This window comes from Pan paniscus, chromosome 20, assembly GCF_029289425.2.
Source record: "Pan paniscus chromosome 20, NHGRI_mPanPan1-v2.0_pri, whole genome shotgun sequence".
NCBI classification, from domain to species: domain Eukaryota; kingdom Metazoa; phylum Chordata; class Mammalia; order Primates; family Hominidae; genus Pan; species Pan paniscus.
Genome location: NC_073269.2, coordinates 22,223,244 through 22,247,717, shown reverse-complemented (window position 1 = coordinate 22,247,717; position 24,474 = coordinate 22,223,244). Strand labels below are relative to the sequence as shown.

At 51.7% G+C, this 24,474-nt stretch overlaps 1 protein-coding gene across 1 annotated transcript; it reads left to right on the top strand.

The window, feature by feature from the left end:
• The first annotated feature begins 208 nt into the window (after positions 1-208).
• On the top strand, positions 209-24,474 carry PLVAP (plasmalemma vesicle associated protein). Its single transcript, XM_003817803.6, has 6 exons — positions 209-684; positions 11,413-11,509; positions 11,610-12,322; positions 15,173-15,233; positions 15,396-15,477; positions 23,559-24,474. The coding sequence occupies exons 1-6, from the start codon at positions 316-318 to the stop codon at positions 23,563-23,565; spliced, it is 1,329 nt and encodes a 442-aa protein (XP_003817851.2). The 5' UTR covers positions 209-315; the 3' UTR covers positions 23,566-24,474.

The following is a 24,474-nucleotide window of genomic DNA, read 5'->3' as shown; positions in this document are numbered from 1 at the left end:
CGCCACCAAGTAAAGGCGAACGCGAGGCTCGAAGAGGCCAGGAATGCCTGACCAGCCAGCCAGCGCCCCACCCAGCATTAATCAGAGGGGTCCAGCCGGTGCCCTGGCTCTGGGCCCCCAGCCCCACCCCCGCCTTCTCACAGCCAGAGTGGGAGTGTTGTGATAACCCGCAGCCCCCGTTTCCTCCGGGCCAGGAAGGAGCCAGGCAGAGGAAGTATTAAGAGGAGTAATATAAGCACTCCCCCCTGCGAGGCGGGGGCCAGAGCAGGCCGGGTGGCGAGCAGGGACGGTGCACCAGACGGCGGGATCGAGCAAATGGGTCTGGCCATGGAGCACGGAGGGTCCTACGCTCGGGCGGGGGGCAGCTCTCGGGGCTGCTGGTATTACCTGCGCTACTTCTTCCTCTTCGTCTCCCTCATCCAATTCCTCATCATCCTGGGGCTCGTGCTCTTCATGGTCTATGGCAACGTGCACGTGAGCACAGAGTCCAACCTGCAGGCCACCGAGCGCCGAGCCGAGGGCCTATACAGTCAGCTCCTGGGGCTCACGGCCTCCCAGTCCAACTTGACCAAGGAGCTCAACTTCACCACCCGTGCCAAGGATGCCATCATGCAGATGTGGCTGAACGCTCGCCGCGACCTGGACCGCATCAATGCCAGCTTCCGCCAGTGCCAGGGTGACCGGGTAAGGCTGTGGGCAGGACACTCGCCCTGGGGACCCTGGGCAAGCCCCCTCACCTCTCTGAGCCTGAGTTTCCTCATCCAAGAGAGGGGGACGGTCACAGGACCAATGTTCTCTTTCCTTATGAGACAGAGTCTCGCTCCGTCTCCCAGGCTGGAGCGCAGTGGTGCAATCTCGGCTCACTGCAACCTCTGCCTCCTAGGTTGGAGTGATTCTCCTGCCTCAGCCTCCCGAGTAGCTGGGATTACAGGCATGTGCCATCATAACCGGCTCATTTTTGTATTTTTAGTAGAGATGGGGTTTCACCATGTTGGCCAGGCTGGTCTCAAACTCCTGACCTCAAGTGATCCGCCTGCCTTGGCCTCCCAAAGTGTTGGGATTACAAGCGTGAGCCACTGCACCCGGCCGATAGATTTTTTTTTTTTTTCTTAAGAGACAGGGTCTCCATGTGTATCCTGGGCTGGATGGAGTGCAATTGCTATCACAGCTCACTGCAACCTCAATCTCCTGGACTCAAGTGATCCTCTTGCCTCAGCCTCCTGAGTAGCTGGGACTACAGGCGTGCACCACCACACCCAGCTAATATGTTTATATTTAGCAGAGATGAGGTCTCACTATGTTGCCCAGGCTAGTCTCGAACTCCTGGGCTCAAGCAATCCTCTCACCCCAGCCTCCCAAACTGCTGGGATTACAGGTGTGGGGCACTGCGTCCAGCTAAATTTTTTTTATTTCTTTTCTTTTTTTTGGAGGCAGGGTCTCACTCTGTCACCCAGGCTGGAGCACAGTGATGTGAGCATAGCTCACTGCAGCCTTGACATCCTGGGCTCCAGCAATCCTCCTGCCTCAGCCTTTTGAGTAGCTGGCACTATGGACATGCCACTATGCCCAGGTCATTTTTTATTTTTAGTAGACGTGGGGTCTCGCTATGTTGATCAGGCTGGTCTTGAACTCCTGGGCTCAAACAATCCTCCCTCCTGGACCTCCCAAAGTGCTGAGATTACAGGTGGGCACCACCACACCTGGCAATTTTTTTTTTTTTTTTTTGAGACGGAGTCTCGCTCTGTCACCCAGGCTGAAGTGCAGTGGCACAATCTCGGCTCACTGCAACCTCCACCTCCCAGGTTCAAGTGATTCTCCTGCCTCAGCCTCCTGAGTAGCTGGGATTACAGGCGTGTGCAACCATGCCAGCTAATTTTTGTATTTTTAGTAGAGACGGGGTTTCACCATGTTTGCCAGGCTGGTCTCAAACTCCTGACCTCAAGTGAGCCACCCACCTCGGCCTCCCATAGTGCTGGGATTACAGGCATGAGCCACCGTGCCCTGACCTGGTGCCCTGGCTAACTTTTTTTTAGAGACAGAATCTCACTATGCTGCTGAGGCTGGTCTTGAACTCCTAGGCTCACCCTCCTAAAGTGCTGAGATTACAGGCATGAGCCACCATTCCCAGCCAGCAACATTTTTTTTAAACTGTAAGTATATTCCATGCAATATTTGAGATATAGTTTTGAAAATAATATTCATTGTCTTTTTGGAATCCCAGTTTAATTCTCCTCCTGTGTGTTAATTGGCAGTCCTGAGCCCATAACTTACTATGCATGAAGCTCCCAGAATGTGCCAGCACTAATCAAAGGGGTCCAGCACACACAAGCTGCAAATAAGTGGCTGAAGACCGGCTACAGTAGCTCACACCTGTAATCCCAGCACTTTGGGAGACCGAGGCAGGAGGACCACCTGAGTCCAGGAATTTGAGACCAACCTGGGCAACATGGTGAAACCCTGTCTCTACAAAAAGTACAAAAATTAGGCCAGGCATAGTGGCTAACACCTGTAATCCCAGCACTGTGAGAGGCCAAGGTGGGTGGATCACTTGAGGTCAGAAATTTGAGACCAGCCTGGCCAACCTAGTGAAACCCCGTCTGTACTAAAAATACAAAAATTATTAGCCGGGTATGGTGGTATGTGCCTGTAGTCCCAGCTACTCGGGAGGCTGAGGCAGGAGAATCACCTGAACTTGGGAGGCAGAGATTGCAGTGAGCCGAGATCTCACTACTGCACTCCAGCCTGGGCAACAGAGGGAGACTCTGTCTAAAAATAAATAAATAAATACATACATACATACATACATACATACATACATACATACATACATACAAAAATTAGTCAGGCATGGTGGCACATGCCAGTAGTCCCAGCTACTTGGGAGGCTGAGGTGGGAGGATCACTTGAGCCCAGGAGGTCAAGGCTGCAGTGAGCCAAGATAGTGCCACTGTACTCCAGCCTGGGCGACTGAGTGAGACCCTGAATGGAAAAAAACAAAAAAACAAAAAAAGGATGGACTAAATAAAAGTTCACAGTGTTTTGTTCCTGTTCAATTCTAGCATGTATAAACAGTTCATATTTGCTGTATGCTGGGTGTTGAATTTAGAAATATTAACTCATTGCCAAATCCCAGGAAGTAGGGAGAAGCTTTTGTTGTTTTGTTTTGTTTGAGATGGAGTCTGGCTCTGTCGCCCAGGCTGGAGTGCAGTGGCGCAATCTCGGCTCACTGCAAGCCCCACCTTCTGGGTTCACACCATTCTCCTGCCTCAACCTCCTGAGTAGCTGAGACTACAGGCGCCCGCCATCATGCCTGGCTAATTTTTCTATTTTTAGTAGAGACCGGGTTTCACTGTGTTAGCCAGGATGGTCTGGATCTCCTGACCCTGTGATCCACCCGCCTCGGCCTCCCAAAGTGCTGGGATTACAGGCGTGAGCCACCGTTCCCGGCTGTTTTGTTTTATTTTGTTTTGTTTGAGACAGGGTCTCCCTCTGTTGCCTAGGCTGGAGTGCAGTGGAAGGTCTTGGCTCACTGCAACCGCTGCCTCCCAGGCTCAAGCGATTCTGTTGCCTCAGCCTCCCGAGTAGCTGGGATTGCAGGTGCGCCCCACCATGCCCGGCTAAGTTTTGTATTTTTAGTAGAGATGGGGTTTCACCATGTTGGCCAGGCTGGTCTCAAACTCCTGCCTTCAAGTGATCCACCTGCCTTGGCCTCCCAAAGTGTTGAGATTACAGGAGTGAGCCATTGCGCCTGGGCAGCAGAAATTTTAAACCCTTTGCAGGCAGGAAAGTGAAGGCATGAGAGGGGAGGTGACTTTCTTGAGGTGGCAGAAACAGGCGGGCTCTCTGGGTACAGTCACAGCTGCAAATCTGGGGTCTCCTGGAGACCATCGCGCCACTCTCGCACCCCGGCTTGTGTCAAACTCACTAGACAATTATCCCCGTGTTCTCAGACACAACTTCATCCAGGGGGTGTCCTGCCTGCCCTGAGACATTGTGGGGAGCAGGTGTGGGGCTCTCTCCTTAAGGGTGAGGTGGGTGAGAGATGGGAGGGTGGGGTGAGGGAAGGCTGAAGAGGCAGCTTCGGGGTCTTCCAAGGAGGTGACCTGGCTGGCCAGGGGCCAGGCAGTGGCAAAGACAGGCCTCCCATAGGACCTCAGACCACCCAGCCGTCCGCACTGGGCAGGAAGGTAAGCTCAGCCCCCTCAGTCCTGCTCAAGGCAGAACTCGGTCTCCTCACCTCAGACCCCTAATGGGGGGGCCCTACCTCCACCTCAACCCCTCGCCCAGAGCCCCAGGGGTAGGGCCCTGTCTCTATCCCCCAAAACCCTGGGGCAAAGCACTGTCTCCCCAGATGCCCAGAGTATGGTGGGTCTCACCTCAGCCCCCCAAGATGGGGTGGAACACCCCTCAGTCCCCAGGGCATAACTGTGCCCCTCCCTCAGACCCTCCCAATAGGGTCCTGCCTGCCCCTTAGATCCTCAGATTAGAGCCCTGCCTCCCCTCTCAGACCTGAACCTGGCTAACTGGTGTCTTTTCTTTCTTTTTTTTTTTGAGACAGAGTCTAGCTCTGTCGCCAAGGCTGGGGTGCAATGACGCGGTCTCCGCTCACTGCAACCTCTGCCTCCCGGGTTCAAGCAATTCCCCTGCCTCAGCCTCCCGAGTAGCTGGGTCTACAGGTGCCCGCCAACATGCCCTGCTAATTTTTTTTTGTATTTTTAGTAGAGACGGGGTTTCACCATGTTAACCAGGATGGCCTCGATTTCCTGACCTTGTGATCCGCCCGCCTTGGCCTCCCAGTGCTGGGATTACAGGTGTGAGCCACTGCACCTGGCCTGTCTTTTCATTTAAAAAAAAATTATTGGCTGGGTGCAGTGGCTCACACCTGTAAACCCAACACTTTGGGAGGCCGAGGTGGGTGGATCACTAGGTCAGGAGATCGAGACCATGCTGGCTAACACAGTGAAACCCCGTCTCTACTAAAAATACAAAAAATTAGCCAGGTGTGGTGGTGGGTGCCTGTAGTCCCAGCTACTTGGGAGGCTGAGGCAGGAGAATGGCATGAACCCGGGAGGTGGAGCTTGCAGTGAGCCGAGATTGCGCCACTGCACTCCAGCCTGGGCGACAGAGCGAGACTCCGTCTCAAAAAAATAAAAAAACAAATAAATAAATAAAAACATTATTTAATTATTTTATTATTATTATTAATATTTTTGACACAGAGTTTCACTCTGTCGCCCAGGCTGGATTGCAGTGGCGCAATCTCAGCTCCCTACAACCTCTGCCTCCCGGGTTCAAGTGATTCTCCTACCTCAGCCTCCCGAGTAGCTGGGATTACAGGCACCCGCCACCAAACCCAGCTAATTTTTTGTATTTTTAGCAGAGATGGGGTTTCCCCATGTTGGCCAGGCTGGTCTGGAACTCCTGACCTCAGGTGATCCACCTGCCTCAGCCTCCCAAGACACCTCTTCTCTATAAAAAATAAACTAAAAATTAAAAAAGAAACTTAAAAATCACAGCCTTTTTTTTTTTTTTTTTTTAGAGACATGGTGTCACTACATTGCCGAGGCTGGTCTCGAACTCCCAGCCTCAAGCATTGTTCCCACCTCAGCCTCCTAATGACTAAGGCTTTTGAGAACAGAAGGCATTCCCCATGTCCCCCCAGGACATTCACCCAGGGCCAACTGCAAAAGGATGAAGGACAGAGAGTTGCAGAAAGACAAACTCTCCTGATTCTTCATGTCTTATTATATTTCTGCAGAGGCTTCTCTTCCAAAGTTTGAAAGGCATGGCTTTAGTTTGTTAAATTGTGAACACTTTCTTTAGAAACAGCTTTGCTGGCCAGGCGTGGTGGTTCACACCTGTAATCCCAACATTTTGGGAGGCCAAGGTGGGTGGATTGCTTGAGCTCAGCAGTTTAAGACCAGCCTGGGCAACATGGTGAGACCCCATCTCTATAAAAAATACAAAAATTAGCCAGAAGTGGTGGCACGCGCCTGTAATCCCAGCTACTTGAGAGGCTGAGGTGGGAGGATTGCCCGAGCCTGGGGAGGCTGAGGCTGCAGTGAGGTGTGATCACACCACCACACTCCAGCCTGGGTGGCAGAGTGAGACCATGTCTCAAAAAAAATAAAATTAAAATAAAATAAAAATAGCTGGCCGGGCGTGGCAGCTCACGTCTGTAATTCCAGCACTTTGGGAAGTCAAGGCAGGAGGCCGAGGCCAGTGGATCACTTGAGGTCAGGAGTTCGAAACCGCCTGGCTAACATGGTGCAACCCCGTCTCTACTAAAATACAAAAATTAGCCAGTCATGGTGGTGCGCCCCTGTATTCCCAGCTACTTGGGAGGCTGAGGCAGGAGAATCACTTGAACCCAGGAAGCAGAGGTTGCAGTGAGCTGAGATCACACCGCTGCACTCTAGCCTGGGCCACAGAGCGAGACTCCATCTCAAAAATAATAATAATAAAAAATAATTTTTAAAAACAGCTTTACTGATATATAATTCACGTATTTTACAATCCACCTATTTAAAGTGTACAATTTGATGTTTTTGTTTGTTTTTTTGTTTGTTTTGAGATGGAGTCTCGCTCTGTCGCCCAGGCTGGAGTGCAGTGGCTCGATCTCAGCTCATTGCAAGCTCTGCCTCCCAGGTTCACGCCATTCTCCTGCCTCAGCCTCCTGAGTAGCTGGGACTACAGGCGCCCGCCACCACGCCTGGCTAATTTTTTGTATTTTTAGTAGAGATGGGGTTTCACCATGTTAGCCAGGATGGTCTAGATCTCCTGACCTCGTGATCCGCCTGCCTCAGCCTCCCAAAGTGCTGAGATTACAGGCATGAGCCACCGCGCCCGGCCAATTTGATGATTTTTTGTACATTCACAGAGTTGTACATTGATCACCACGATCCATTTTAGAACATTATTTTAGAACATTTTCACCTTCCCAAAAGAAAACCCACGTCCCCATCAGCAGTTACTCCCCATTCCCTTCCCCCAATCCCTGACAGCCACCAACCTGCTTCCTGTCTCTATGGATTTGCCTGTTCTGGGCATTTCATGTCAATGGAATCTCACATTCTGTGGCCTTTTGTGTCTGGCTTCTCTCACTTAGGCATCATGTTTTTGGGGTTCACACACATTGCAACATGGATCAGTGCTTCCTTCCTTTTTATGGCTGAATCATGTTCTATGTATGGAAGGAACACATTTTGTGCGTTAATTCATCTGCTGACAGGCATTTGGGTTCTTTCCACCTTTGGCTACTGTGAATCGAGCTGCTGTGGACATTCCTGGCAAGTTGATGTGAGGATGTGTTTCCATTGCTCTGGGTATATGCTGAGAAGTAGAGTTTCTGGGTCACGTGGTAACTATGTTTAACATTTTGAGGAACTGCCAGACTTTCCCAAAACCGTTGCAACATTGTACATTCTCACTAGTACTGTCTGAGAATTCTGATTTCCCCACATCCTCATCAACACCTGTTACTGTTCATTTTGGGGGTTTATGGGTTTTTAAAATAGCCACCCTCGTGGGTGTGAAGTGGTATCTCACTGTGGTCCTGATTTGCATTTCCGTAATGGCTAATGATTTTGAATATCTTTCTTTCTTTCTTTTTTTTTAGACAGACTCTCGCTCTGTCACCCAGGCTGGAGTGCAATGGTGTGATTGTGGCTCACTGCAACCTCCATCTCCCGGGTTCAAGCAATTCTTCTGCCTCAGCCTCCCAAGTAGCTGGGATTACAGGCACCTGCCACCAGGCCTGGCTAATTTTTTTGTATTTTTAGTAGAGATGGGGTTTCACCATGTTGGCCAGGCTGGTCTTGAATGCCCAACCTCAGGTGATCCACCTGTCTTGGCCTCCCAAACTGCTGGGATTATAGGTGTGAGCCACCGCGCCCAGCCGATTTTGAATATCTTTTGATATGCTTGTTGGCCATTTGCATATCTTATTTAATTTAATTTTAATTTTTCTTTTTTTTTTTTGGACATAGAGTCTCACTCTGTTCCCCAGGTTGGAGTGCGGTGGCACAATCTCGCCTCACTGCAACCTCCGCCTCCCGGATTCAAGCGAGCCTCCTGGCTCAGCCTCCCAAATAGCTGGGACTACAGGCATGCGCTTCCATGCCTGGCTAATTTTTGTATTTTTAGCAAAGATGGGGTTTCGCCATGTTGGCCAGGCTGGTGGTGGGCAGATCACTTGAGGTTAGGAGTTCGAGACCAGCCTGGCCAACATGGCGAAACCCTGTCTCTACTAAAAATACAAAAATTAGCCAGGTATAGTGGTGCACACCTGTAATCCCAGCTACTCAAGAGGCTGAGGCTGGGGAATCACTTGAACCTGGGAGACGGAGGTTATAGTGAGCCGAGATCGTGCCACTGTACTCCAGGCTGGGTGACAGAGCAAAACCCTGTCTCAAAAAAAAAAAAAAAAAAAAAGTTTTTTTTTAAAGACTGTTGTTTGCCTCATGAGATGTTGTTAGCATTTGTATTAATTTGCTAGGGCTTCCATGACAAGGTATTACAGACTGGGTGGTACCAAGATCAAAGTGTTAGCGGGGTTGGTTCCTTCTGAGGCTGTGAGGGAAGGATCTGCTCCAGGTTTTTGTTTGTTTGTTTTTTTGAGACCGAGTCTCGCTCTGTCACCCAGGCTGGACTGGAGTGCAGAGACGCGATCTCGGCTCACTGCAGCCTCCGCCTCCCCAAGTTCAAGCAGTTCTCTGCCTCAGCCTCCCCAGTAGCTGAGATTACAGGCGCCCACCAACATGCCCTGCTAATTTTTTTGTATTTTTAGTAGAGACGGGGTTTCACCATCTTGGCCAGGTTGCTCTTGAACTCTTGACCTCGTGATCCACCCGCCTTGGCCTCCCAGAGTGCTGGGATTACAGGCGTGAGCCACCATAGCCGGCCTGTTCCAGGTCTTTCTACTTGGCTTGCAGGTGGCATCTTCTCCCTGTGTCTGCTCTTAGTCTTCCTTCTGTCCGTGTCTCTGTGTCCAAATCTCTTCTCTTTATAAGGACATCAGTCATGTTGGATTAGGACCCACCCTAAGGACCTCACCTTAACTTAATTACCTCTCTAAAGACCCTACTTCTGCCAGGAGAGGTGGCTCACGACTATAATCCCAGCACTTTGGGAGGCCGAGGGGGGCGAATCACCTGAGGTCAGGAGTTTGAAACCAGCCTGGCCAACATGGTGAAACCCCATCTCTACTAAAAATACAAAAATTAGTTCGGCCGAGTGCAGTGGCTCACACCTGTAATCCTAGCACTTTAGGAGGCTGAGGTGGGTGGATCACCTGAGGATGGGAGTTTGAGACCAGCCTGGCCAACATGGAGAAACCTTGTCTCTACTAAAAAATACAATATTAGCCAGGCATGGTGGTGTGTGCCTGTAATCCCAGCTACTAGGGAGACTGAGGCAGGAGAATCACTTGAACTCGGGAGGTGGAGGTTGCGGTGAGCCGAGATCATGCCACTGCACTCCAGCCTGGGCAAAAAGAGCGAAACTCCATCTCAAAAAAAAAAAAAAAAAAAAAAAAAAAAATTAGCCGGGCAGGGTGGTGGGCCCCTGTAATCCCAACTACTCGGGAGGCTGAGGCAGGAGAATCACTTGAACCCGGGAGGCAGAGGTTGCAGTGAGCTGAGATCGAGCCATTGTACTCCAGCCTGGGTGATAGAGCGAGACTCTGTCTAAAAAAACAAAAAACAAAAACAAAAAAACCCTACTTCTAAATACAGTCACATTCTCAGGTACTGGGGATACAGTTGAGCTCATAGCAGCATCCTTGTCCAAATCAGTTGACCATAGCCAGGCATCGTGGTGCACACCTGTAATCCCAGCAATTTGGGAGGCTGATGGGGGAGATCATCACCACCCTGGTCAACATAGTGAAACCCCGTTTCTACAAAAACAAATTTAAGGCTGGGCATGGTGGCTCACGCCTGTAATCCCAGCACTTTGGGAGGCCGAGATGGGTGGATCACCTGAGGTTGGGAGTTCAAGACCAGCCTGACCAACATGGAGAAACCCCATCTCTACTAAAAATGCAAAGATTAGCCGGGTGTTGTGGCGCATGCCTGTAATCCCAGCTACTCAGGAGGCTGAGGCAGGAGAATCGCTTGAACTCGGGAGGTGGAGGTTGCAGTGAGCCGAGATCGCGCCATTGCACTTCAGCCTGGGCAACAGGAGCGAAACTCTGTCTCAAGAAAAAAAAAAAAATTTAAAAATCAGTCAGGCGTGGTGGCACAGGCCTGTAGTCCCAGCTACTGGGGAGGCTGAGGCAGGAGAATCACTGGAACCCAGGAGTTCGAGTCTGCAGTGAGCTATGATCACTCCACTGTACTCTAGCCTGGGCAACAGAGTGAGACCCCATCTCTTTAAAAAAAAACAAAAAAATTCAGGGCTGGGAGGCCCTGGCAGTTGGATTCTTTGAGCTCAGGAGTTCAAGACCAGCCTCGGCAGCATGGTAAAACCCCCATCTCTAAGGAAAATACAAAAAATTGGCCAGGAGTGGTGGTGCATACCTGTAGTCCTAGCTCCTCGGGAGACTGATGCAAGAGGATTGCTTGAGCCTGGGAGGTCAAGGTTGCAGTGAGCTGAGATCAGGCCACTGCACTCCAGCCTGGGTGACAAAGTGAGACCCTGTCTAAAAAAAAAAAAAAAAAAAATTCGAGCCGGGCACAGTGGCTCAAGCCTGTAGTCTCAGCACTTTGGGAAGCCGAGGCGGGCAGATCACCTGAGATCAGGAGTTCAACACCAGCCTGGCCAACATGGTGAAACCCTGTCTCTACCAAAAACAAACAAAAAAATTAGCCAGTCGTGGTGGCAGCCACCTGTAATCTCAGCTGCTTGGGAGGCTGAGACAGGAGAATTGCTTGAATCTGGGAGGCAGAGGTTGTGGTGAGCCAAGATTGCGCCACTGCACTCCAGCCTGGGCAACAGCAATAGGAGTGAAACTCCATTTCAAAAAAAAAAAAAAAAAAAGAAATTCAGTTGACCATAAATGTGGATGTAATATTTTTAAAGTTCATCCATGTTGTAGCATGTATTTATAATTTGTGTCTTTTTATTTCTGGATAGTAGTAACTGTAAAAGCTTTTGAAGATCAGACAAACATCCACTATATTTTTGTTTATTTATTTTTGTTTGTTTGTTTTATTGAGATGGGATCTCGCTATGTGGCCCAGGCTGGTCTCAGACTCCTGGGCTCGAGTGATCCTCCCACCTCAGCCTCCCAAGTAATTGGGATGACAGGTGTGAGCTGCCACACCTGGCTTCTAACATTCCCTCATAAAGGGACCATGCCCTTGTGAACTCAGCTCACTCTGGCCACCATGGTGCTCGATCTGGGTCCAGGCAGTCCCAGGGGCAAGACACTAAGCTCTGTCCTGCGTCCTTCCCCTATCTTCCGGGCAGGTCATCTACACGAACAATCAGAGGTACATGGCTGCCATCATCTTGAGTGAGAAGCAATGCAGAGATCAATTCAAGGACATGAACAAGAGCTGCGATGGTGAGTGCTAAGGCTGCAGGGAGCCGGGGTGGTAGACTCCCTGCCCAGTGCTCTCGGCAGCCCCCAATCTTCCTGGGTCTCCTGGTCCTGTTTTCCTTAGCCTTGCTCTTCATGCTGAATCAGAAGGTGAAGACGCTGGAGGTGGAGATAGCCAAGGAGAAGACCATTTGCACTAAGGATAAGGAAAGCGTGCTGCTGAACAAACGTGTGGTGGAGGAACAGCTGGTTGAATGCGTGAAAAACCGGGAGCTGCAGCACCAAGAGCGCCAGCTGGCCAAGGAGCAACTGCAAAAGGTGCAAGCCCTCTGCCTGCCCCTGGACAAGGACAAGTTTGAGATGGATCTTCGTAACCTGTGGAGGGACTCCATTATCCCACGCAGCCTGGACAACCTGGGTTACAACCTCTACCATCCCCTGGGCTCGGAATTGGCCTCCATCCGCAGAGCCTGCGACCACATGCCCAGCCTCATGAGCTCCAAGGTGGAGGAGCTGGCCCGGAGCCTCCGGGCGGATATTGAACGCGTGGCCCGCGAGAACTCAGACCTCCAACGCCAGAAGCTGGAAGCCCAGCAGGGCCTGCGGGCCAGTCAGGAGGCGAAACAGAAGGTGGAGAAGGAGGCTCAGGCCCGGGAGGCCAAGCTCCAAGCTGAATGCTCCCGGCAGACCCAGCTAGCGCTGGAGGAGAAGGCGGTGCTGCGGAAGGAACGAGACAACCTGGCCAAGGAGCTGGAAGAGAAGAAGAGGGAGGCGGAGCAGCTCAGGATGGAGCTGGCCATCAGAAACTCAGCCCTGGACACCTGCATCAAGACCAAGGTGGGCTTGCGGGCCCCAGAGGGAGGCTGCAGTGGAGTTAGGTCCAGATGCCAAGAGGGTGGTGGTGATTTGAACTTGGAGTTGGCTTTGAGGATGGCTTCCTGGTCTAGGTTGGGTGAGTTACAACTCTCTAGGATCAGGCATTAGGATCAGGATAGAGCTTGGAATGGGGATGGGCATTGAGAAGAGTGTAGGGTTAAGAACAGAATTAGAGTGCCAGGCGCAGTGGTTCATGCCAATAATCCCAACACTTTGGGAAGCCAAGGTGGGCGGATCGCCTGAGGTCAGGAGTTTGAAACCAGCCTGGCCAACGTGATGAAACCCTGTTTCTACTAATAATACAAAAATTAGCCAGGCTTGGTGGCAGACACCTGTTATCCCAGCTGCTTCTTGGGAGGCTGAGGCATGAGAATCGCCGGAACCCAGGAGGCAGAGGTTGCAGTGAGCCCAGATCGCACCACTGCAACTCTAGCCTGGGTGACACAGCAAGACTCCGTCTCAAAAAAAAGAAACCCAAACCTCTGCATCATGCAATATACCCAATGTAACAAACCTGCACACATCCCCACTGAATCTAAAATAAAATCTGCTCCCAATTCTAAAAAAGAAAAATGAAAGAATCGAGGCTGAGTTTGAGCGTAGGGAGCTAGTGGGTTCTTTTACGGCTGGGATGAGGATTGGGGTTAGGGTCGGAGTTAAAATCCTGTATTTGAGTTGTGTTGAGGAACCAGGGGAGTTGGTTTAGTGTTGGGAGTGATACTGGGGTGAGGATGCCTAGAGGAAGAGTTGATGTGAAGGTTGAACTCGTGTTTAAGTTGGGCTGAGATGAGTTTTTGGTCACTGCTGTATCTGGAGCTGATTGGAGTTAAGGTTAGGATTTCACTTAGGATTTCATTGATTTTAGAACTGGGGTTGAATTTGGAATTTGGATGGTGAGAAAAGCTTGCAAATTGAGTCAGGGATGCTTGTAGGGGGTGAGGTTGGGTGAAGAATGATCTAGGATCTCAGTTGCTTTGGGACTAAGTTGAAGCACTGAAGCTGGATTGGAGGCTCTGGTAGCTGGAGGTGGCTGGTGGGTATAGAGATGCTTAGAGGTTGCAGCCAAGGGTGAATTTTGGATTTCACTGGCATTGACATAGGGATTGGTATTGACAATGGGTTAGGAGTTGAGGTTCGGTTGGTTTAGGGTGACTGGTGGAAGGTTGAGTGGGCTTGGAGTTGAGTTGAAGGATTGGGTGACCCTGGGTTATGGCTGGGGACATTGGGGTTGAGTGACGATCAGGGCTGGGTTGAGAGTAAAATTTGGGGTAGATGCCAATCTCGGGGTGGAACTGGGTTGAGGTGGATTTGGGGTAACTGACCAGCTTAGGACTGTTTCGGGTTAATATCAGGGGCTCCATAGGGCCTTAGGATTGGAGTGAAGTTTGGGTTGGGATTGGAACTGAGGGTGGGTTTAGGATGGGAGCTGGGTAGCGGCTGGGGTCTGGGGTTGAGGAGGTTGAGCATGACATTGCACAAGTGTTTGTAGGAGGGCATGTTGGAGCACAGGGCTGGGGCTGGGGAAATGGATATTTTCTCTTTTTTCTTTTTGAGACAGAGTTTCGCTCTGTCACCCAGGCTGGAGTGCAGTGGTACAATCTTGGCTCACTGCTACCTCCGCCTCCCAGGTTCAAGCAATTCTCCTGCCTCAGCTTCCCCGAGTAGCTGCGACTACAGGTGCCCGCCACCAGGCCCGGCTGATTTTTTTTTTTTTTTTTTTTTTGTATTTTTAGTAGAGATGAGGTTTCACCATGTTGGCCAGGCTGGTCTCGAACTCCTGACCTCAGGGGATCTGCCCACCTCGGCTTCCCAAAGTGTTGGGATTACGGGCATGAGCCACCACGCCTGGCCCGAAACGGATATTTTCATAGAGGTTGGGTCAAGAGAATGGTTGGAGTCAGAGTGAGATCTGAAGATATGGTCAGATCCAGTTTATAATTAGGATTGGGTTTAGGCTGGGGCTTGATTCCAAGGGAGATTGACTTTTCACGTTGGGATCAGATTTTAGGTGATTGAGTTCAGAATTGGCTTTGGATTTCAGGTTTTGGGGGATTGGCTCAGGGATATTCCAGGGGTGGCATTTAGGATCGGGGTCCAGTTAGTCTACACGGTAGGTTGGCTTCAGTCTGAAGGGGGCTGTGGTGGGTGAGAAGACTCCGATGGGGTCTTGGGTTGGAACTGGATTCACCCTGAGGCTGTGATGGAGACTGGGGTAGGCCAGCTCTGCAGCATGGGGCCTCGGGACTGCCGAGGTAATCAGTCCCACAAGTCCCCAAGCCATCTTGTGGTGTCCCCAAGTCTTGTGGTGGGTGCAGGTGATTCTATGTTCATGACCATGTATGTCTTTCTACATGGGGTCTGTTACCCTGCCCTGGAAGGACTTTAGAGACGATGGTCTTGAAGGGCATGAAAGCACAGAACCCGGCCGGGTGCAGTGGTTCATGCCTGTAATCCCAGCACTTTGGGAGGCTGAGGCAGGCAGATCACCTGAGGTCAGGAGTTCGAGACCAGCCTGGCCAACATAGTGAAACCCCAGCTCTATTAAAAATACAAAAAATTAGCCAGGCATGGTGGTGTGTGACTGTAGTCCCAGCTACCCAGGAGACTTAGGCAGGAGAATTGCTTGAACCTGGGAGGCAGAGTTTGCAATGAGCCAAGATCACACCACTGCACTCCAGCCTGGGCAACAAGAGCGAAACTCCATCTCAAAAAAAAAAAAAAAAAGAAAAAGAAAAGAAAAGAAAAGAAAAGGCAGAAGCCTGTCTGGGAAGCCCTGGCTCCTACCAACCTCCCTCCATCTTTCTTTCACAGTCGCAGCCAATGATGCCAGTGTCAAGGCCCATGGGCCCTGTCCCCAACCCCCAGCCCATCGGTGAGTGACAAAAGACAGAGCCAAGTAGGGGAGGGGCCCCTTTCCACCTCGAACCCCACCCCAGCCCCACTTTCCCACTCCCCTGGGCTGCCAGCCCATCCCTAGCCCAGGGGCAGGGGCAACTGAAGCTGTAGGTCAAGCCTCACCTCTGTCCCTCCACAGACCCAGCTAGCCTGGAGGAGTTCAAGAGGAAGATCCTGGAGTCCCAGAGGCCCCCTGCAGGCATCCCTGTAGCCCCATCCAGGTAAGGCACTGGGCAGACTGCAGTTGTTCAGTCTTAGAACTGTGGGCAAAGCTAGGACCAGGACTGAGTGTGGAGGGAGGCTGATCTCACACTTGCTTCTTCCTTAATTGAGCACCTGCTGTATACTAGGTCATGTATGGTTTGGCGTGAGGGACACAGCAGTATCCAAGACACACCCAGTCCTGTCCTCATGAAACTCCCTGAGTAGTGGGTTAGACAGTGTCATGATGGGACTACCAAAGAGCCTACAATTATTAGGCACCTACTGGGAGCCCCACGCAGTTCTAAGTACTTTGCAAGATTAATTCATGTAATCTTCACAACTTAACAATAATAGTAGGGCAAACCACTATTCTACCCACTTTCCAGATGAGGAGAGTGAGGCACAGAGAGGGCATGCCCTGTACCCCAGGGAGCACAGCAGAGCTGGGACATGAACCCAGGCCATCGGACCCCAAACAGGCAAGAGAGAGCCTTGGTGAGGAAGAGCTGGAGCATGAGGAGCTGGCCTCAGGGAAAGCAGGGGGAACAGTGTTCTAGGCAGCAGGAACAGCCAGGCCAAAGGCCTGGAGGCCGGACGGGGGTGAGGGAAGGTAATGAGCAGAGGGAGAGAAGGGGGAGTGGCATCCAGGAATGACTCCTGACCTTTACTTTCTAGAAAATGAGTCTCAGCTGGGCACAGTGGCTCATGCTTGGAATCCCAGCTATTTGGGAGGCTGAGGCAGGAGAATTGCTTGAACCTGGGAGGCGGAGGTTGCAGTGAGCCGAGATCATGCCACTGCACTCCAGCCAGGACAACAGAGTGAGACTGTGTCAGAAAAAAAAAAAAGAGGCCGGGCGCGGTGGCTTATGCCTGTAATCCCAGGCCGAGGTGGGCGGATCATGAGGTCAAGAGATCAAGACCATCTGGCCAACATGGTGAAACCCCATCTCTACTAAAAATACAAAAAGTAGCTGGGCGTGGTGGTATGCGCCTGTAGTCCCAGCTGCTTGGGAGACTGAGGCAGGAGAATCACTTGAACCCGGGAGGCAGAGGTTGCAGTGAGCCGAGATGACACCATTGCACTCCAGCCTGGCAACAGAGCAAGACTCCGTCTCAAAAAAAGAGAGGCTGGTTGCAGTGGCTCACGCCTGTAATCCCAGCACTTTGGGAGGCTGAAGCGGGCGGATCACTTGAGCTCAGGAGTTCAAAACTAGCTTGGCCAACATGGTGAAACCCTGTCTCTACTAAAAAAAAAAAAAATACAAAAATTAGCCGGGTGTGGTGGTGGGCACCTGTAATCCCAGCTACTCCGGAGGCTGAGGCAGGAGAATCACTTGAACCTGGGAGGTGGAGGTTGCAGTGAGCCAAGATTGCCCCACTACACTCCAGCCTGGGCAACAAAAAATAAAAATAAAAAAAAAAAATAAAAAACAGTCTCAGCTAGGCACTGTGGCTCACACCTGTAATCCCAGCACTTTGGGAGGCCGAGGTGAGAGGATTGCTTGAGCCCAGGAGTTCAAGACCAGTCTGGGCAACATAGCAAAACCCCCTCTGTACAAAAAATACAAAAATTACCCAGGTGTGGTGGTGCGCACCTGTAGTCCGAGCTACTCAGGAGCCTGAGGTGGGAAGATCGCCCGAGTCCAGGAGGTGGAGGCTGCAGAGAGCCAAGATCGCATCCCTGCACTCCAGCCTGGGAGACAGAGTGAGATCCTGTCTTGGAAAAAAAAAAAAAAAAAGATAGTCTCTGAAGTCAAGGGCCTGGAAATGCTTTGCTAATTGCAAGGTGCCATCCAAAAATGACCGGAGCAAGGGACTAGGGGCCTCTGTAGGAAGCAGCAAGGGCTCCTGGCACACGCTCAGGTCATGGCTTGCTGCCTGTGCCCCCCGCCTCCTCCCAGAGTCAGTCACTTCTCAGAGGGCGGCCTGTGCGTCACAGGGATGGTGACTCAGGCCACCGCCCCAAGAACAGCCTGTGCTCTCTCTGGGGTCCTGCTACACCACTGACGGAGGAGTCAGAGCCTGGCATTGCTGTTTGCAGTTTAGGACCCGAGGCTCAGGAAGGCACCAGAACTTTAAGTCAGATCCCTTTGACCCCAACCACTGTGCCTATGACCATTTTGCCACGGAGCTATTGTCATTCTGGGTCTGTTGCAGCCTCAGAGGGCTAATACGGGATTTCTGGCCAAGTAGATTTCCGAAAGCTTTGCCGCCAACTCCCCAGGATGCATCATGTCCAGCTCCATTTCCACCTCTTCTTTTTTTTTTTCCTTCTTGCATACCCTCTCCAACAGGGAGCTCACTCCCTCGCCAAGCTGTCTCTCAACCCCTTTGCTCTAGATGGCTCTGTCTGGGAGAAAGTTCTCAGCCCTGAGCAGCCCACAGGGAGGGAAACAAAAAGGTGAGGAGGAGATTCCCCGCTCCAAGCAAACACAATTTTCCTCTCTCCATCTTGGCCGAAAGCCCTCATGGCAAGGAAGGAGGTTCTATTATTATCCCCACTTCTCAGAGGAGGAAACTGAGGCCCCAGGGAAGTGAGCAGCCTGGGGTCACACAGTGGAGAATCAGGGCCAGGCCCGGGCTCCCAGCCCAGGACTGTCAGGGCCTCGGCTGAGAACCAGGGAAGCTCTTGACATTGTTTACCCCAAAATGACGTCCACCTGCCGAGAAAACAATGTGTACTTAAGCCTGGACCTTGCCTGCTTCTCTCCTCATGGTCGCAGGAAGGGCTTCTGGCCTGCTGGCTTCTGCCCTTGACTCGCCTTCCCCTGAGAGAGGCCGGGGGCAAGTGGGCTGGGGCTGTCTGCTCTGGGTTAACTGGGCAACTTGGGGAGAGTCACTGGAATTTTATTTTTTTAATCATTATTTTTTTTCGAGACAGGGTCTTGCTCTGTCACCCAGGCTGGAGTGCAGTGGCACGATCATAGCTCACTGCAGCCTCGAACTCCTGGGCTCAAACAATCCTCCTGCCTCAGCCTCCCCAGTGGTTGAGCCTACAGGTACACTCCACCATGCCTAGCTAAATTGTTATTTTTTTGTAGAGACAGGGGTCTTGCTATGTTGCCCAGGCTGGATTCGAACTCCTGGCCTCAAGTGATCTTCCTGCCTCGGCCTCCCAAGTAGCTGAGTCACTAGAATTTTAGATGCACCTAATGAGGTGCTGGGACAAGACTCAGCATTAAATCACCCACCTCATGCATCAGGAGAGTTGATTTTTCCTTTTCCACTCCTTTTTCTTTTTTTTGAGATGGACTCTCACTCTGTCTCCTAGGCAGGAGTGCAGTGGCGCAATCACAGCTCACTGCAACCTCCGTCTCCTGGGTTAAGCAATTGTCCTGCCTCAGCCTCCTGAGTAGCTGGGATTACAGGAGTGTACCACCACATCTGGCTAATTTTTGTATCTTTTTCTACAAAATTTGCAAAAATTTTGGGGTTTCACCATGTTGGCCACGCTGGTCTCAAACTCCTGGCCTCAAGTGATCTGCCCTCCTTGGCCTCCCAAAGTGCTGGGATTAGAGGTATAAACCACCCCCTCCGGCCTCCACTCTTACTTCTTCTTCTTTTGTTTTGTTTTTTTGTTTTTGAGACAGAGTTTCTCTCTCGTTGCCCAGGCTGGAGTGCAATGGCCCGATCTCAGCTCACCGCAACCTCCACCTCCTGGGTTCAAGTGATTCTCCTGCCTCAGCCTCCCAAGCAGCTGGGATTACAGGCATGCGCCATCACGCCCGGCTAATTTTGTTTTTTTAGTAGAGATGGGGTTTCACCATGTTGGTCAGGCTGGTCTCGAACTCCCGACCTCAGGTGATCCACCCACCTCAGCCTCCCACAGTGCTGGGATTACAGGCGTGAGCCATCACACCCGACCCACTCTTATTCCTTCTAAGCCTTGATAAAGTCTCAGCTTAGTGGGACGAAGTGGCTCATGCCTGTAATCCCAGCACTGTGGGAGGCTGAGGAGGATGAATTGCTTGAGTCTAGGAGTTCAAGTCCAGCCTGGGCAACATAGCAAGTCCTCGTCTCTAAAAGAGAAAAAATAAAATTCTCATTAATATAGTGTTTAGTTTAAAAAAATAAAATAGACAAAGCCTCAGCTGGTATTAACTTGCTCTAACGGCTTCCAGACACTTGCGCATCTCCCGTGTTCCCAAATCGATGGCCGACGCAGGGCCCCGCATCAGCTGGGCTTCAGCATGAGGTCTTGCTCTTATGGAAAAAAAATCTTTCTTTTTCTTTTTAGATGGAGTCTCACTCTGTCGCTGGGCTGGAGTGCAGTGGCGCAATCTCTGCTCACTGAAACCTCTGTCTCCCGGGTTCAAGCGATTCTCATGCCTCAGCCTCCCGAGTAGCTGGGATTACAGGCATGTGCCAGCATGCCCGGTTATTTTTTGTATTTTTTAGTAGAGACAGGGTTTCACCACATTAGCCAGGCTGGTCTCGAACTCCTGACCTCAGGCAGTGCGCCCGCCTTGGCCTCCCAAAGTTCTGGGATTACAGGCATGAGCCATGGTGCCCGGCCTATGGAAAATTTTAAAGTCATTTTCTGTTGGTGATATGTGCGCCAGCTTTCCTTTACTTGATGAGACTGAGTGTCCCTTCCTGCAGATCACATGAGGCAGAGCAAAAACAAAAACAAACAAAAAAAGTAGAGACTGAGTGTCTTTGGAAATCAATGTAAGTTTCTTTAAAAACGATATAAAGACAGTAATGGCTGGGTATGTTGGCTCACACCTGTAATCCCAGAACTTTGGGAGGCTGAGGCGGGCAGATCATGAGGTTAAGAGTTCAAGACCAGCATGGCCAACATGGTGATACCCTGTCTCCACTAAAAATACAAAAAAATTAACTGGGCATGGTGGAGTGTGCCTGTAATCCCAGCTACTCGGGAGGCTAAGGCAGGAGAATTGCTTGAACCAGGACCTGGGAGGTGGAGGTTGCGGTGAGCTGAGATTGCACCACTGCACTCCAGCCTGGGCTACAGAGCGAGACACTGTCTCAAAAAAAAAAAAAAAAAAATTAACCAGGCATGATGGCATGCACCTGTAGTCCCAGCTACTTGGGAGGCTGAGGCAGGAGGATTGCTTGAGCTGAGGAGGTCAAGGCTGCAGTGAGCTATGATCACGCCACTGCACTCCAACCTGGGTGACAGAGGAAGACCCTGCCTCTAAAACGTTTTTTAAATGGCAAATATTAAGTAAATCTTGGTCCAGGAGCTATGTGGCTGAATATGGCAAAAATTGCAATGGGAAGAGCTTTTTTTAAAAAAGATTTTATTATTTATTTTATTATTATTATTATTATTATTATTATTATTATTATTATTTTGAGATGGAGTCTCACTCTGCCACCCAGGCTGGAGTACAGTGGTGTGATCTCAGCTCACTGCAACCTCCACCTCCCAGGTTCAAGCAATTCTCCTGCCTCAGCCTCCCGAGTAGCTGGGATTACAGGTGCCCGCCACCAGCCTGGCTGATTTTTTTTGTATTTTTAGTAGAGATGGCGTTTCACCATGTTTACTAGGCTGGTCTTGAACTCCTGATCTCAGGTGATCTGCCCGCCTCAGCCTCCTAAAGTGCGAGGATTACAGACTGGGCCACCACACCTGGCCAAGATTTTATTTTTATTTTTAATTTTAATTTTTTTTTTTTTGAGACGGAGTCTTGCTCTGTCGCCCAGGCTGGAGTGCAGTGGCACGATCTCGGCTCACTGCAAGCTCTGCCTCCCGGGTTCACGTCATTCTCCTGCCTCAGCCTCCTGAGTAGCTGGGACTACAGGCGGCCACCACCACGCCCGGCTAATTTTTTGTATTTTTAGTAGAGACGGGGTTTCACTGTGTTAGCCAGGATGGTCTCGATCTCCTGATCTCGTGATCCGCCTGCCTCGGCCTCCCAAAGTGCTGGGATTACAGGCGTGAGCCACAGCACCCGGCCCTTTTTTTTTTTTTTTTTTTTTTTTTTTTTTTTTTTTTTTTTTTTGAGACAGAGTCTCGCTCTGTTTTCCAGGCTGGAGTGCAATGGTGCCATCTCGGCTCACTGTAACCTCTGCCTCCCAGGTTCAAGTGATTCTCCTACTTCAGCCTCCCAAGTAGCTGGGATTAAAGGCATGCGCCACCACACCCAGCTAATTTTTGTATTTTTAGTAGAGACGGGGTTTCGCCATGTTGGCCAGGCTGGTCTCAAACTCCTGACCTCAGGTGATCCACCCACCTCCGTCTCCCAAAGTGCTAGGATTACAGGTATGAGCCACTGCGCCTGGCATTATTTTCTTAATCTTTTTTATTTTTTGAGAGAGTCTTGCTGTGTTGCCCAGGCTGCAGTGCAGTGGTGTGATCTTGGCTCACTGCAACTCCCACCTCCTGGGTTCAAGCAATTCTCATGCCTCAGCCTCCCAAGTAGCTGGGATTACAGACATGCATCACCAGGCCCGGCTAACTTTTGTATTTATAGTAGAGATGAGTTTTCACCACATTGGCCAGGCTGGTTTTTAACTCCTAGCCTCAAATGATCCCTCCACCTCGGCCTCCCAAAGTGCTGGGATTACAGGCATGAGCCACCGCGCCCGGCCATATGGGCTTAAGATGGGAGTCCAGCCCTAGCTCTGAGCCGGACACGTGGTTAATGTTGTTCAAGTTCACTGTTACGACTCTGATGATTCGTTTGTCCATTCGAGCCGTATTTATTGAGCAGCTGCTGGTAACCGGGCATGGTGCTGGGTGCTGGGAACAAGGCACACAAACCCGCTGCCCTCATGGGGCTCACAATCTAGTGGGAGAGATGGATAATAAGTTAGATGAACGGGTCACTCAAGGGTCCTTTGGTGATGGGCGAGACAGAGAAAGGGGCAGGAAGCGTAAGAAGGTTGGAACCTTCTACCAGAGACAGGGCAGGCTACACCGAGGAGGTGATACTGAAGCAGAGACCCAGAGGAGGTGAGGGAGGAGCCATGGGGGGATCCCAGGAAGGGTGCACCAGACAGAGGACACAGCCAGGGCAAAGGCCCCAAGGTGGGACCGTGCCTTGTGTGTTTGAGGGAAGAGGCCGGTGTGGCTGGAGCGGAGTGATGGAGGGGAACGGGAGGAGGAGGTGAGGGCAGGGAAGTGATGGGAGCTGATCAAGCCCTGCCTGTGGCTGCTGTGAGGACCTGAGCAGACAGGGGATGTGCATGACCCAGTTCAAGCAAAGATGGAGCCTTGCAGGCTGGCAGCAGGGACAAGAGCTGGGTAAATGCTGGTTGAGGATGGAGTCTGGGGCCAGGGCCAGGGCCCAGAGCCAACCAAGGAACGTGAGGCCACTCGGGCCCCAGGGAAGAGCCGGGGAAGGAAGGGAGAGGACCAGCGGAAGCGGGACTTAGCCACAGCCCCCTCCTCCCCCAGCAGGAAACAGGCTCTAAGCCAACCCCTGACCCCTCGCAGGAACCTCTGCCAGGCCCAGGAGGGGGAGGGCATCCCAGATAGCAAGACAACTCCGCTCGTGCAAAGGCGGTGGGGCCGGAGGGTGCGGAAGCAGTGTGATGGCTCTTGGAATTGTTGGGACTTTGGCACAGCAGGAGTCCCTGATGGGGAAGCCTGGCAGGGGCAGAGGGGTGGAGCCCTGAATGCCACGTTGTAAGGTTTGGACTTTGTCCTGAGGGCACTGGGGAGCCATGGAGGACATGTGAGCAGGAGCAGGCCAAAGAGGGAGACTGAAGCCTTGCCTTGGGAACCAGTGTAGGGGTCTGGGGGAGCAGAGGCTTTGGGGTAAATTCTCAGTATCCCCAGAATGTTGGGAGGCACTGGGGAGAGTCAAACAAGCTGTAGCAGGGGCTTGGGGCTCGTGAAGTGTGGCCACTCTGAATCTCAGTCTCTTCATCTGTATAATGGGGAGGAACACACCTCAGTCTCACCATCCTGGGGAGGTTCAACACATGAGAGTCTCATGGAGAGGCTGAACCCGAAGGAATCCTGGGGTCCTGAGGAAGAAGTAGGGGCCCAGGGTGGTAGGAGGCAGGGCCGGGGTCCCCAGGATGTTGTGTCCCCGCTGAGGACGAGCCTCCAGGGCCCGGCGAGGTTTGCGCTTCCCTCTGTCTGACACTCTGTTGTGTTACCATCCCCTTCCTGCCCTAGTGGCTGAGGAGGCTCCAGGCCTGAGGACCAAGGGATGGCCCGACTCGGCGGTTTGCGGAGGATGCAGTGAGATGCTCACAGCGCCCGACACAACCCCCTCCCGCCGCCCCCAACCACCCAGGGCCACCATCAGACAACTCCCTGCATGCAAACCCCTAGTACTCTCTCACACCCGCACCCGCGCCTCACGATCCCTCACCCAGAACACACGGCCGCGGAGATGACGTCAAGCAAGCAACGGCGCTGACGTCACATATCACCGTGGTGATGGCGTCACGTGGCCATGTAGACGTCACGAAGAGATATAGCGATGGCGTCGTGCAGATGCAGCACGTCGCACACAGACATGGGGAACTTGGCATGACGTCACACCGAGATGCAGCAATGACGTCACGGGCCATGTTGACGTCACACATATTAATGTCACAGACGCGGCGATGGCATCACACAGACGGTGATGATGTCACACACAGACACAGTGACAACACACACCATGACAACGACACCTATAGATATGGCACCAACATCACATGCACGCATGCCCTTTCACACACACTTTCTACCCAATTCTCACCTAGTGTCACGTCCCCCCGACCCTTGCACACGGGCCAAGGTACCCACAGGATCCCATCCCCTCCCGCACAGCCCTGGGCCCCAGCACCTCCCCTCCTCCAGCTTCCTTGCCTCCCAGCCACTTCCTCACCCCTAGTGCCTGTACCTGGAGGTGAGAACAGGAAGCCATTCACCTCCGCTCCTTGAGCGTGAGTGTTTCCAGGCCCCCCTCGGGGCCCTGAGCCGGGGGTGAGGGTCACCTGTTGTCGGGAGGGGAGCCACTCCTTCTCCCCCAACTCCCAGCCCTGCCTGTGGCCCGTTGAAATGTTGGTGGCACTTAATAAATATTAGTAAATCCTTCAAA

Excerpts from the sequence above, each read along its gene's own strand:
- PLVAP (XM_003817803.6), top strand. The coding sequence starts at position 316 with ATGGGTCTGGCCATGGAGCACGGAGGGTCCTACGCTCGGGCGGGGGGC. Across the intron at positions 685-11,412 it reads GCCAGTGCCAGGGTGACCGG|GTCATCTACACGAACAATCA; the intron begins GTAAGGCTGTGG and ends TCTTCCGGGCAG. Across the intron at positions 15,234-15,395 it reads CCCCAACCCCCAGCCCATCG|ACCCAGCTAGCCTGGAGGAG; the intron begins GTGAGTGACAAA and ends GTCCCTCCACAG.